This window comes from Kryptolebias marmoratus, linkage group LG4 (genome assembly GCF_001649575.2).
Source record: "Kryptolebias marmoratus isolate JLee-2015 linkage group LG4, ASM164957v2, whole genome shotgun sequence".
NCBI lineage: Eukaryota > Metazoa > Chordata > Actinopteri > Cyprinodontiformes > Rivulidae > Kryptolebias > Kryptolebias marmoratus.
Genome location: NC_051433.1, coordinates 5,802,609 through 5,815,522, shown reverse-complemented (window position 1 = coordinate 5,815,522; position 12,914 = coordinate 5,802,609). Strand labels below are relative to the sequence as shown.

Sequence of the window (12,914 nt, the reverse complement as noted above, 5' to 3'; positions counted from 1 at the left end):
ATATCCCGGGACTGGACTCTCCTTCACCCAGTCGAGGAAATTGTATCAATTGCGTTGAGAAACCAGCTGATCAGATCCATATTCCTTAAATTTTTGGAAAATATGTAAAAAGAGGCTTTGAAAAAGGAAAGACGGGGGGGGGCACCAGGAGACAGAGAGAAAAGAAACACGTCCGCCTTCCACCAGGAAAAAAAAAAAAAAAATGCCAAAGTAGTTAATGCCAAAGTTGTAGGCAAGGATGTCACAACATGTAGCCCTCATTAGCACACTACATTTTAGCTAAATGTCTTTAAAACTCTGATGTAAAAATCAGGTTTAGAAGCCAGGGTTAATATCAAGATAAATTAACACAAAATACCACTTAAAAACTGAACAGAAAGTTTCCATTCTGTATCCAACTTCCCATTTCCCAGCCGGTTCGGAGTGGGTGTTACGATGTTGCACTTAATCTCATTAGGGATGCACGTTTGGCGTCAAATGTCTTTTTTCTCAAATGTTTTATGTATTTATTCTGTTTGCCTGACCATTTGCAGCTTGGTAGTAAACGGCTCTCTCTAGCCTGTGGCCCAGTGGTTGGTGACCCCTGTCCTTTATTTGGCTGTTTATTTCATCTGCTCTTGTTAAATTTCAACTGCGTGGGAGTCTATAGCGCTTTTAGCTGCCAATTTTTCCAGTGTTAATCCCAGTAGAGAGGCAAATAAAGTAAAATCCAGTGAGTTGTACCACCTCACGATCCTAAATCTGCTAACCCACGAAAATACAAAATCTGCATTTGTGTTTTAATTAATCTTATAGATTCCTACTGTACAACTTGCACAATTCATACTCTGATATAAATACACTATCAACACCATCCAGGTACCAATTATAATTTTTTCATTGTTTTTTAACACACATTTAAAGATTAAAGTCATCCTGGGCAAGTTTTTAGGTCATCTGCTCAACCAGGAAACTTGATGTTTTGGTAATAATAAATAATACAGCCCAGTACCAGGTACTTAGTATTAGGTATGTACCTAATACTTATTTGAAACATGCCTGAATCGGACTTGGTATATTTGGTATGTACCTGATGCTGACCTATTCAAACTCGGTACATACCAGGTAACTACCTGGTAGCACCCAGGCTGTCTTATATATTGCTACCAATTTTTATTTTAAAGTCATACTAACAGCAGGTTATTGTATAACAATGTGCAATTCTGCCAATTCTCTACATTGTTTCAGAAGTCAAAGGCAAAAACCACATTTTCAAAAAAAAAAAAATGCTTGAGTAGCTTCATTCTTCTGCGTACTCTATATTTCCCGGCGGCATTCTCAAGCTCTTTTTACATTCAAGCATTAAAGTTTTCTTCATTTATGGCTGTGGTTTTAAATAACACTGGTAGTATTGGACCTGTAATAAAAAATGGATTAGCTTTCCACTTTTTTGTACCACCGACATTTAGAGACTGGTGGTGAAAAAAAGACATTTTTTATAATTAATGAATCAGAATTGTATTTTATTTCTGTGAGCTTGATCATTACATACTCAGAATAACACAGAACCAAGTCAGAAAGCAGTTTTTGTTTTGTTGAAACCAGCTGGTTTCAGAACCATTTTATTTTAACAATGCGTGTGAGCTGGTTCATAATTCATGCTGGGAGGTATTTGGTGGAGTGAAGAGCTGAAGACCAGGTTAGACAGACGTGATGCATGAATGTAAGAGAAATGTTGCGCCCTGAATTACTGTCCTGCTTTCATTTCCCTTCTTGTTTGTAAAACCCTATGTTTGACAGTTATTAGAAACACAAAAGTTAAAACGAGTATTTTTGTGTAAATGTTGATTCAAAGTGTCGTTTCACTGTTTCTTTTTTTTTTCTGTTCGTTATTTTAAATTTGACTACTTCTGCATACTTTGTGCTATTTTAGCTATTTGTTTATCAAAATGTTCGGCTCATTCAAAAAATGGGTGCTTCCAATTTTGGTTTTGGATATTTGACATTAAATATAAATATTTTCTCAATAGAAATGCATCCAGATCTCTTCAGTTCTCTCAGAAATGTTGTTCTCTTTGAAATCTGGCTGAGCCTACTTAGTCTGTTTATGTATTCCTATGCAACTTTTTAGCTACAATTCTGCTTTTAGCTAAACTTTTTGCTACTTTTAACATTTAGTTAACCTTTACTACTCCTACCTTTCTTTTAGTTTACCTTTTAATACTTTTAGCTTTTAGTTAGTAAAGCTATCCACTGAAATGCTTCACAAATACTCTCATTCTGCTCTCTTTTACAGTTAAATTCAAAATACAGCAGAAATTAAATTTTCTAAAATTTGACATGCTGGAAACAGTAGATCTTTATCTTGTCAAATAAACTGCTTCAGAAAGTATTTCGCTGCTAAAACTTTTGATTTATTTTCAGTCAGAAAATTTTTGTGGAAAAGCTAATTAAAAAGACGTGTTGGTGTTATTAATGGATTTCTAAATGATTTCTGTACCTAAACTGTTATGATAAGTTCCATGTGAAAATAATGTTCACAAATCAAACGCCCTGCATTCAGAGTCGCTTCACCATCTGGATTTTGACATTCTCCCAGACTTCATTTATGCAATACGGTTTCAACGCTGTCAAATAAATAAAAATCAGTCCAAATGATCAGAACTGCACGATATGATTATGTGATCTGTGTCTCGTGTACTGTGAAGCGACTGGCCCATCTGTCTTTATTGACAGTGATATTGTGACAGTAATCTTGTTTCCAGCTCAGCGCCGGCGAAGCAGGCAGCCGTTTTGTTTATCGAGTCATCATTTTTATTATCTTTTCTGTTTTTGTCTTGCAGCCATCATTTTTACCCACGAGACACAGGCTCAGTGAACAATAATGTAATCTGTATCTCTCTAAAGCACATTGTTTAAGATTACTTCACATTATCTCTATCGTATTAGCTAGCATGTTGACAAAAAGAATGAGAAACAATGGCACGCAAAAAAAAAGTATTACAGACTTTGTTAAGAACCCCAATAGACACTTAGACCACTGGTCTTCAGTTGAAATTCAGCAAGATCTGCCTAAAGAAATTTCTCTCCAGCAAAGGTCCAGAATATATTTATCTAAATTATGTTTTTGAGACAGCCATGCTAGTTTTCCTCCCACACAGTACTGTTTATTGAAAACCAAGAGCCAGACGTGGGAATTACTGTAAATGCTAGAAAAGCTGCACCGCTTAAAATGAATTACTTTAAATACTAAAAATACTGACGCATAAAATGAGTTACGGTAAACGTTACAAAAGGGCTGCGTCCAAAAGTGTGTATATATATATATATATATATATATATATATATATACATCTAATATTGAATCTGGGTCCAGATCTGGACCATGGTCCTCCATTTGGGGACTCCTAACTTATATGTTGTCCAAATAGGGTGAACGAGTAGAACAACCTAATTCTCAGTTAAAATCTACGTGTGTGTGGGTTTTTTTTCACACAAACAAAAATTTTAATAGATAACTTTCGACCTCTGTTAGATACTGTTATTCAATCTTAGCAAGTACAAAAACGGCTATAATACAGTCAATTTTACAAATATTGAGCTGAACTTTGATGTGGTTGTAGCTGAGAGTCATGTCCAACATACGCCCTGAGTGCTAACAGATCCGGTGAGATCTTTATTGAAAACTTAGGCATGAAGGCAGCGGGTGACATGCATTCCTGGGCATCCTTCTCTGCACAGTTATAGCGATTTCTGTTAATCACCAGATGAAAACTGAACATTTATAAGTAAATTTGCTTTATCTTTTTTTCCTTATTGTTTTATGTTCATTTTCTTAAGAAATCTTTGCCACTTAATCTACAATAAAATATTCTGTTTTCCAACTTAAGTATTTGAGTATTAAAAATAGGATACATATAGTATGCATAAATTCGGTCCATTTTTAAAAGCGGTGATGCACAACAGGAGTGTTGTTGTAATAAGGCTGAGTGACTTCAAATAAAATTATGCCTTTTGTGCACAGGAAGCCTAAACATGCACAAAAAACATGTTAAGATGAGGTAACAAACAAAACAAAAGACTCTTTGGCACAGCACACAGCAGGACAGTATTATAATTGGGTATTAAAAAAAGAAGTTCACGGAAAACCTCCGTATTTTAAAGTAAAAAAAAATAGTAAGCGATAGTAAAAGAGCGCATAAAGGAGCACATTGGCAAAAAGTGAAACTTAATAAAACTGTTAAAATTTGGGGGTTCCAGCATCATTAAAACCTTCCGAAACTCCAGGAAAAGTGCAAGGATGATTATCGGTATGAATGCCTTTTTTAGGGGTCTCACTTAGACCTGCTTTAGTTCTCATTCTTTAGTGTGAATCTGTGCATTTATCATTTACATTTAAGCTTTGGTAGGAAAAGACCTTTGCAAATGGAATAAAGAGTAAAGGTAGTGTTTAAATGGCAGTGCAGCTGGAACAGATGAAAAGTGCTTTTACATTTATGTTAACATGCCAAAGCCTTCTCTGAGAGATGAGTCTTCAAGTGATTCTTAAAAATAAAAGAAGAAAACTTGGCTTTGACATTCGAAGGTTGCTCATTCATTCCATCATTCAAAAAAAGAAGATAACGTTGTGTCTGTTTTAGTAGTCCAGTCACGTAAAACGACTCAGCAGTGATGTGAGCTCACATGACATGAAAGGTGTAAAATAGTTTACCAGAAAAATTATGATCATATTAAAGGCCTAGCATTCCTTGTGATTTCATATGATACTGCACAGTGTGATCTGTTGGCTCACAGTATATCAAAAATTTATCATCACAACATCAGAGTGCACAATATCGATGTCACAAACTCAAACCAGATGGTAATAGTATATTTGGCACTCACATAGACTCCCTTTATCCTAAATGTCCACAGCTGTTTAAGAAAAACAAAGCTAAATGCTAAAGCTAAATGCTAAAGCAACACTAAAGAGTGTTGTGAATCATGACAATGGCAAAAGAGGCGTGAGGGAAATGTGGACTTATCCCAAGCGATACTGTCATTTCAGTGTTTAACAATAATGTTGCAGTTGCAAGTTTTCCTGGCTTAAATATGTGTTGAAGATAAGTCTCAGCTACTACCCGGCCAAATTTTAGTTTAACTCTTGTAAAGTTGGCTGAGTTGGAGCCATTTTTGTGTTGGCTGATGTTAATTAGCTATGGTGAGTGTCTTAAATTGGGGTGGCTCAGCTACAAGCACACCAAATTTTAGCTCAATATCTGTTGAATAGACCTTGGTGGCAGCAATGAAATCATGCAGACAGTCTTGACTCAGATGGTCTTGGGCATATGGATGGAATTACTGTAACACACTTTGTTCCTGAGAGCAATGCAGAGGTCAGAAAGGAGCATAAGCCCGAAGACTGAATATCAATATCTGTGTGGAGAGCCTGCAGTCTCTCTGTAGGCTGACGTTAGAGACTTGAAGGTGATTTTGGAAACCATGAGGAGCCAGAGGAGGTCAATGAGTCCCAGACTGACATATTGCTTGTGCTTGATCAGTCGGCATCATCTGCAGGGATTTCTGTGTGTGTGCTACAGTAGGAGTCAAAGCAGCAGATGGCCGCAGCCTGTAATAAGAGTTGGGTGGGATGCTGCTGAGTCAGATACTATATGGTCTGATTTATCTCATGTTGTCAAGCACAAAAGATTAAAAAGGCTGGTAGAGTTTTCACATTTAGTCCCTACAGGTTTTGCTATTGCCGAAAGGCAGCCGGCGGTGTTGATCTAAAATTTGAGTTGGTAGTAGCTGAGACTGATCCCTATCACATGTTCTGAGAGCTAACAGATTGCTCAAGATCTTTGTTTCAAATTTTGCCATTAGGTATTTGCAGTCATCTTTGTCTGTTCGCAAAATATCTTATAAACCACATAAGATTTAATGAAAACTTCAAAATGGCTGCCACTGCAGAATTACTATAAATCAGTCGATTTTACAGATATTGAGAAAAAAATAAAAAGAATGGGGTAGTAGTTGAATCTTTCACAACACATTCTCTGAGACGGACATCTTGTGATGTTACATGAGATTTTTTAAGGTTTGATTAAAACAGCGACAACTTTGTCATTTCCAAGTAGGATTTTAGTCTTTAGCTCTTGCATGAAAGGCGGCGGGTGATATGCATTTCTTAAAGGAACGCCAGGCCTTTAATTGATAAAATCGACCACAGTGTTTCCACGATGATCTCCTTTTGCTGCATAACCATAAAGTTGTGAAATATTTTAGCTTTTTAGCTATTGTGATGCTGTTTTTTTCAGTAGGAAGCTTTTCGGTGACAGGTCTTTATGAAGGTGCACTTAAGCTTAGATGTAATTCTATCCTTTTGTGTGAGTGTGTGTGTGTGTGTGTGTGAGTGTGTGTGTGTGTGTGTGTGTGTGTGTGTGATATGGAATGTAACTGGGTTAATTCAAAGAGTAATGTGAGGTCTGTATTGCTGCAGGCATATGCCATGCGTCCCACGTGCCTCACTTCCAAATGAATCAAGGCTTTTCCACAGTGTTGATGCCACTAGCGAAGTGCATAGTGCTTTTTCAAACACTAAATATTACATCAAATAAGCCTGGCTGTGTCTCTGGTGTCAGTGGAGAAAAGGAGAATCAGTTTCTCAGGCTTGCAAAATTCTGTATTTCTGTTTGTAAATAGACTTGTGTTTCTAAATTTAGACACCAGTCTGAATTGCAGTATTTTGCACATAAAATTCAAGGTCAGTGGTGCATGCACAGGCGTGACAAAACATTTACAACACAGTGTCTCTTTTGAGCAAACGTTAAAGAATATTGAAGGCTGTTATAATGTGTTGTATGTGAGTGAATGATACTATTCTGAGCAGGAGGTCTGATTGTCTTTGAGGCATTAAGAATCAGCAAATTGCATGACACCATGTCGACTAAACCAGTGATGAGAGATTGTTGTTTAAATATAACGGGTCTGCACTACATGCAATGAGTCCCAGACTGCTTGGTTGAGTAGAACAGTGGTCTTTAATTACAGTAATTAAAGTAAGTTTACTAGTAATGTCGGCCTAAAGATTTTTTTTTCTCCAGAAGCAGAGAGAAACTGCGGACCAGATGTGGGAATTACTATAAATACTAAAAAAAAAAAGCTACACCACTTATAAGGAATCACCAAATTGCTCAACCTTAAATGTCTGGAAATTGCTTGCCTGGAAAGAGTTGCCATAAATACAGCAAACCTAGTAGAAAACATAAATATATATATACAACTATTTCAAAAAGAAATCATTTCATTCTACTGAAATTTACCAACCAACCTGGGTCAGAAAAAAGCTTCATTTGTATCCGGATCTGGAGAACGATTTGCCATTTGGGCACCCCTAATTTAGAATAAAACGACTGATAAATACACTGAATGTATGTTGCATTTTCACAGTGAAGATTGTGATATTTGCTTTTTCAAACTTTAAATTTGTTCACATTTTAGTCTGTAATGAATTAATCTAAATCGAATAAAATGGAAAGGTTTGGGGCTCAAAACACATCTCAGTAATGGAATGATAGACTTTAATTTAACTGAGGGATAAAAACATCAGTATTATTATAGACTCAGTTTTACATTTTAAAGTTATCATTTACAGATCAGTATGTACCTGTAACTGCAGTAAAGGCCAATAAAATGTTGCTTTGGAGCCTTTCCCTAAAGTTAGAGAGAATAACTCTGATATAGTGACACCATAAATGTTATCCAAACTTGTTTGAGAACTAACATAACATAAATTATGCGTCACAAACTCTGGCTGCAGAGTAAGGTATTTATTCAGAATCATATTTTATGAGAAACACAGTGAATCAGAATATTTTTTACCTTGGTTTTGGACATTTTTGGTAAAACATCTGAGCCTCTTGTTGGAATTTGTTCAGTATGAATGTGTGGCGTCGCTGTTGATATCCAGTACACCTTTACTACAGCATTAAGATGAAGAGTATTTGTTTTTCATCCCTTTTAGGAGTAAAAAATATATTGGTCTTTTGTTGTTTATTCTTGGATATCACAGCGTTGCATGTAGCTCCCAAAGCACATCAGTGAAACTTGAGCTTCTATTCAGTTATTCAGCAATATGAGCAGAATGTAAACAAAAATCCTGGAATCGTATTTTGTCTCCTGAAATCCAGAGTCTTTTTAAATAAACCTTCGTGGCTCCAAACATCTCTTCTCTGAGCCGCTCTGTAATCCGCTGCATGCCACACTGTGCACATTTATCCCTGTACTGAGCTTGTGTTTTTGTTTTTTTTTGTTTTTTGTTTTTTTATGAGACGGGTATAATCGGTCATTCATTCTCAATCAGATCTCGTTTTCACGAGGTTCACTTTGGTCACAGACCCTCCTAAAGGCCTCAGTAGTGTTGGGTTTCTAAAGACCTCACCTCATCACCAGGCTGTGTTTTTTGCTGAGCGGTGGATTACTCATTGAATTGCTGTCCACATTAGATTGTTGCTCTTAATCCATCATGGCAAAGCAGCCCGCCTTCTTCCTCCCAACACTCCCAGCAGCAGCAGCACACAGTCCTGACTTCTCACCCAGTATCTCTCCCCTTCAGTGTTCCTCTTTAATAATCAGTTTGGCTAATTCACAATAAAAGGACAGTTAGAATGAATTATAAGTGAATGTTTTACATTGACAGATTTTGTGGTTTTATCTTCCATCGGTGTTTCATGTTGTTTCTCTTCAACAGATTGAGAAAATCATGACACTGATTGGAGCAGGCATTGAGACATCCAAAACCGAACAGCCTAAATCAAACTCAGGTAATGCTTTTAATGATCTCACCTTAGAATATATAAAATAATGTGTTGGTTTTCAATGCAAAACTTGGTATTTCAAAGTAAAAAGCTAAAAACAAAATGTTCAGGGACCACATTTGTTAAAATAATAACTTCTCAGTGATGAAATGTACATTTCTGTGTGATGTTGGGGATATTTATTGTCAAATTATGTGACTGTGTTGACGCTTGATGTCTTCCTAACGGTCCAAATAAACTTTTAACCAGAGTTGTTGGTTTACCCCTTGGCATAAATAAAGATGGACTTCATTAACTCCTATTGACTAAAACTGAAGCCAAATGTCAGACTTGGAGGCCCTGCCATGTTGTATTTTTGGAGCTAGAGTCTGTGCCCTAGGACTGTGGGGTTTGTATCATCAATAATCCTGCCTACAGATCCTTCCAACTCACAAACAGGCTGCCATAGTGTCAGTCATAGAGTAATATGACACTTTTTACTGTCTTAAATAACTAATTTTAGCTAAATGTATTAAAACTGCATCATTTCTGAACAGTCAGCCGCACAGTAAGAATTATTTCAATCAACAAAAGCACCTGAAAAGAGATATGTGAAGTGTATTTTTATTCTTCAACCCTCCGGAAGCACTCGTAACTGAAGAGAGGAGAGGGGAGCCATTTAAACTTCGGGTCAATTTGACCCAAAGGCCACAGAAGGGTTAAGTCAGGAAAATGGCCCATTTGCTTACATGTAGAGGCGAGACTTGTACTGCAGCCGACACTAGGGGGCGCTCGTCCTTTGTGGCTTCAACTTCTGGCTTCTGTTCTTGTCTCTGGTTCAGTCTGGATGGTTTACCCCTAAAAATGTGCTAAGAAAGGGCTGAATGGAGGAACTGCTTAATTAACCTTTAGTATTCTTTTCATTTGATTTTTTTAAACTTTTCTCGTTTTGCTTTTTGTCTCTATTTATGCTGACATTGTCTGGTCAGATACAATTTGTTTCTCATACATTTTTTACTTTACCCAGAAGTCTGTCTCACAAACCCTAGCATATTTCAGTCGTAGGCCTCTGGATTTGATAGCGGTCTTAACCGGGTGTCCTTTAGGCACTGCAGAGGGAGAGTACAGCTGGCATCAGGTCCGTTTGGGTCGCACTCCTGAGCTGAAACAGCGTCGGCTACCACTATTAGATACTTCGCTATAAGGAGGTTTCATCATCTTATGTAACGGCTTCTTTCTGCACAGGACTGCTTTTTACACGTCTCATCAGATTGGGTTAGATAAAATTTTCATCAGTTGTGCGCAGTGGGCTTCATGGGCCACAGCGAGGTGTGACACAGAGCAGTAAGAGAGACAGACAAACGTTAGCAGTAAATTCCAACACAGATGCTGCAAATAAATAAATATATACATTTAAACGAGGATAATTGCCACTTAACTGCTTTTTACATTTATCCTAACATGTCAGGGTCAACTGTCACTTTCAGTCATCAAGGGCCATGAAGACTATAAGGTTTAGAGATGAATTTTGAATGTATAAATTTAATAATAGACTTTAACTGCAACTGCAAGATAAAACTGCAGAATTAAGTCAGTAAATAATGTAAAAATAAACTAGAGAAACTGCATTTTCTGTGAATTCAGCATGAATGCTGCGTGCAGAATGACTTGACTGAACTGAAGCCCAACAGAAGCTAAAATGAGTAAAGTAGTGACTTGAAGCTAAAATCAGAAAATTTGTAGCAAAGGCTAAAATTAGCAAAACAGGAGCTAAAGCTGAAAAAATCAACCAAGTATGTTGAAATAGATGTCAGAAACTAGTGTTCCTGAAGGGACTTAAGAGATCTCAGTGTATTTATATGTGGATGTTTTTTTATAAATAAAGTTAAATAATTCAAAAAGTATAAAAGTTGCAAATACTAAAAGTCATAACACACTATTTCTGACTGAGCTGTTGATATATAAATGGTCAAAACAGCACAAAGTATGCAGAAGTATAACAGGAAAACAAATTGTCAGCTATGATTATTTGTCCTCTCTGACCACAGATTGTAGATCGTAGTTAATTTGCACCAAGATGAAATGTATTTCCGATTTAATCACAGCTTGATTTCCAGCTCACTGAGTGGTTTAGATTAATTGCTATCTAATAATAACATTTAGGATTTAAACTTACACATTGCATAAGAGAAAATATGGTGTCCCTTCCAAACACACTCATACAGGTTTGTGCTATAAGGCTTGTTTAAAGAATAGCATTCTGAAAGGGTTCCAGATTTAGCTGAGTCATGCAGCTGCTTCTTCGATTTTAGTCTGAAATTGTGCACAAGTAGTGACAGAGATTGTGGAGATGCATTTGTTGCTGTTTTTGTAATAGTCTTTTAGTAAAGAAGTCATACTAGCTTTTTGTTAACATAATAAAAGGAAACGAGCAGGTATCCTTCAGAGGGGGACAGAAGAGAAGACGCGCTGGAAAAAAAAAGATTTATAGAAAGATGATAATCTGATTTGTAAATTGTTGCTCCTCTTCTATTCCTTCATTGCAGCATCATCCCTCTATCCCTCTCATTTTATGAAAACATAGACGGTCAGTTCACCTTCTGGGAACAGATTCCTGAAAGTATGTTTTTACGTTTTTTAATTAACAAAAAATCTGCAGTCTCGAGGCTGAGGCTGTTTGTGTTGTGTGCCCATCATGAGAACCTTGACTGTGTGCCAAGAGAGCACTGAGTAAATGAGCTTACAAAGAAAGAGGTAGAGGAGAGAAAGCACAGCTAACAGGAGGCATCGACTGGGTTTGTGTACAGGCACACGCCGACGTTCAAAGGAAAAGCATCCGCCTTCAGTTTCCCTGAATTAATTCAGCTTTGCGGCTCATTTTCTCCTGTGCTTGGGTGTGTTGACAAGGAGCTGGTGCTTTTCCCAAGCTCTGATAAAGAGGCACAGCTTTATCTAGGCACAACCTTTACCTCTTCGCCTGTAAAAAAAAGGGTCTTTTTTGGTGTGACTTCAAGGCAAAAGTAGACCTCGCACTGCGTAAACAGAGCAAAAATCCATACGGATAGATATGACAGCTTGGCCTGTTGAACGGGATGAGACAGCCCCTCCTGTTAAGGAGTGCTGGGTACTATATCAGTCAGTAATTACAGTTTGTCCATTTAAAGTGGGAGGTGATGCAGTCAGAATGAGTGGAAGTAATTGGGGTGGCTGGTTGGTATTTTTAACAGCCTTTGTTCAAATTTTGGGCATAAAAGCTGAGGCTAAAAGCCTAAATAAGGAAGAGGAGGAGTTAAAGTGAATCATAATTAATCCACTTGAGTCATTTTCACCAACTAATACCATCTTATCTCGCCCAAATGTATCGTCTTCTGCTTCTCTTAGCTGTGTGAAAGCTGATTGTGTACATTTTTTTCTACAGCTTAACTACTTCTGCATACTTTGTGCTATTTTAGCCATTCCTATATCCGCTCATTCAGGAGGTGGGTGCTATGACGTTGGATTTTTCTAACTTTTATACTTTTGAAAATATTTAACCTTAATTATTCACCAATATTTCCTCATAAAAATGCATTGAGATCTCTTCAAGTTCCTTCAAAATCATTGTTCTCTGGGAAATCTGCTACTTTTAGCTAGACTTGGTATTTTTTAGCTTTTACCCAGCCTTTTCCAACTTTTAGGTTATAGCTAATTTTTTTGCTATGTTTAGCTTCTGTTCTGTTTGTTTTAACTATAACAGCTCAGTTTTAGCTGTTTTACAGAAGTCATTCAGCACTCAGCATTTTTTACCAAAAAAGAGAAACTTTTCCAGTATTTTCGGTGTCTTATCTGCTTTTCTCTTCCCATTATTCCTCTCATTCAGAGCAGGTCTGATAGCAGCCTCTCTTCCTCATAACAAATGACGTCCGGATGAGTGACAAGTTCTGGCCTTTTACCTGTGCAGTACCATCAGAGCAACAGCCACATAGGTGAACAATTACAGGAGAGTTTCAATCAATAGGCTTGTTCACGCGGCTCCTTATTGCTCTGACTAACTGACTGGCTGACGACCCGTCTGGGAATGTGTGAGGTGATTGCAAGCAGCTTGAGAGCCTGAATAATTACGCTCTGCCTGCAGCTGTACTCAGATAACACCAGTATTGGATAGAGTCATCAGCTCTCCCC

General features: G+C 37.3%; 1 protein-coding gene across 6 annotated transcripts in view; it reads left to right on the top strand.

The window, feature by feature from the left end:
• Positions 1-12,914, top strand: part of anks1ab (ankyrin repeat and sterile alpha motif domain containing 1Ab) — a 52,564-nt gene that overhangs the window by 7,934 nt on the left and 31,716 nt on the right. For all 6 annotated transcript variants that reach the window (XR_001808419.3, XM_025004291.2, XM_017408755.3 and 3 more), the window contains one exon: positions 8,708-8,780. Coding sequence is in view for 5 of the 6 variants with exons in the window: in XM_025004291.2 (XP_024860059.1) it covers positions 8,708-8,780 (73 nt within the window). In the remaining variant the exon portion in view is untranslated. The remainder of the gene's footprint in view (positions 1-8,707; positions 8,781-12,914) is intronic.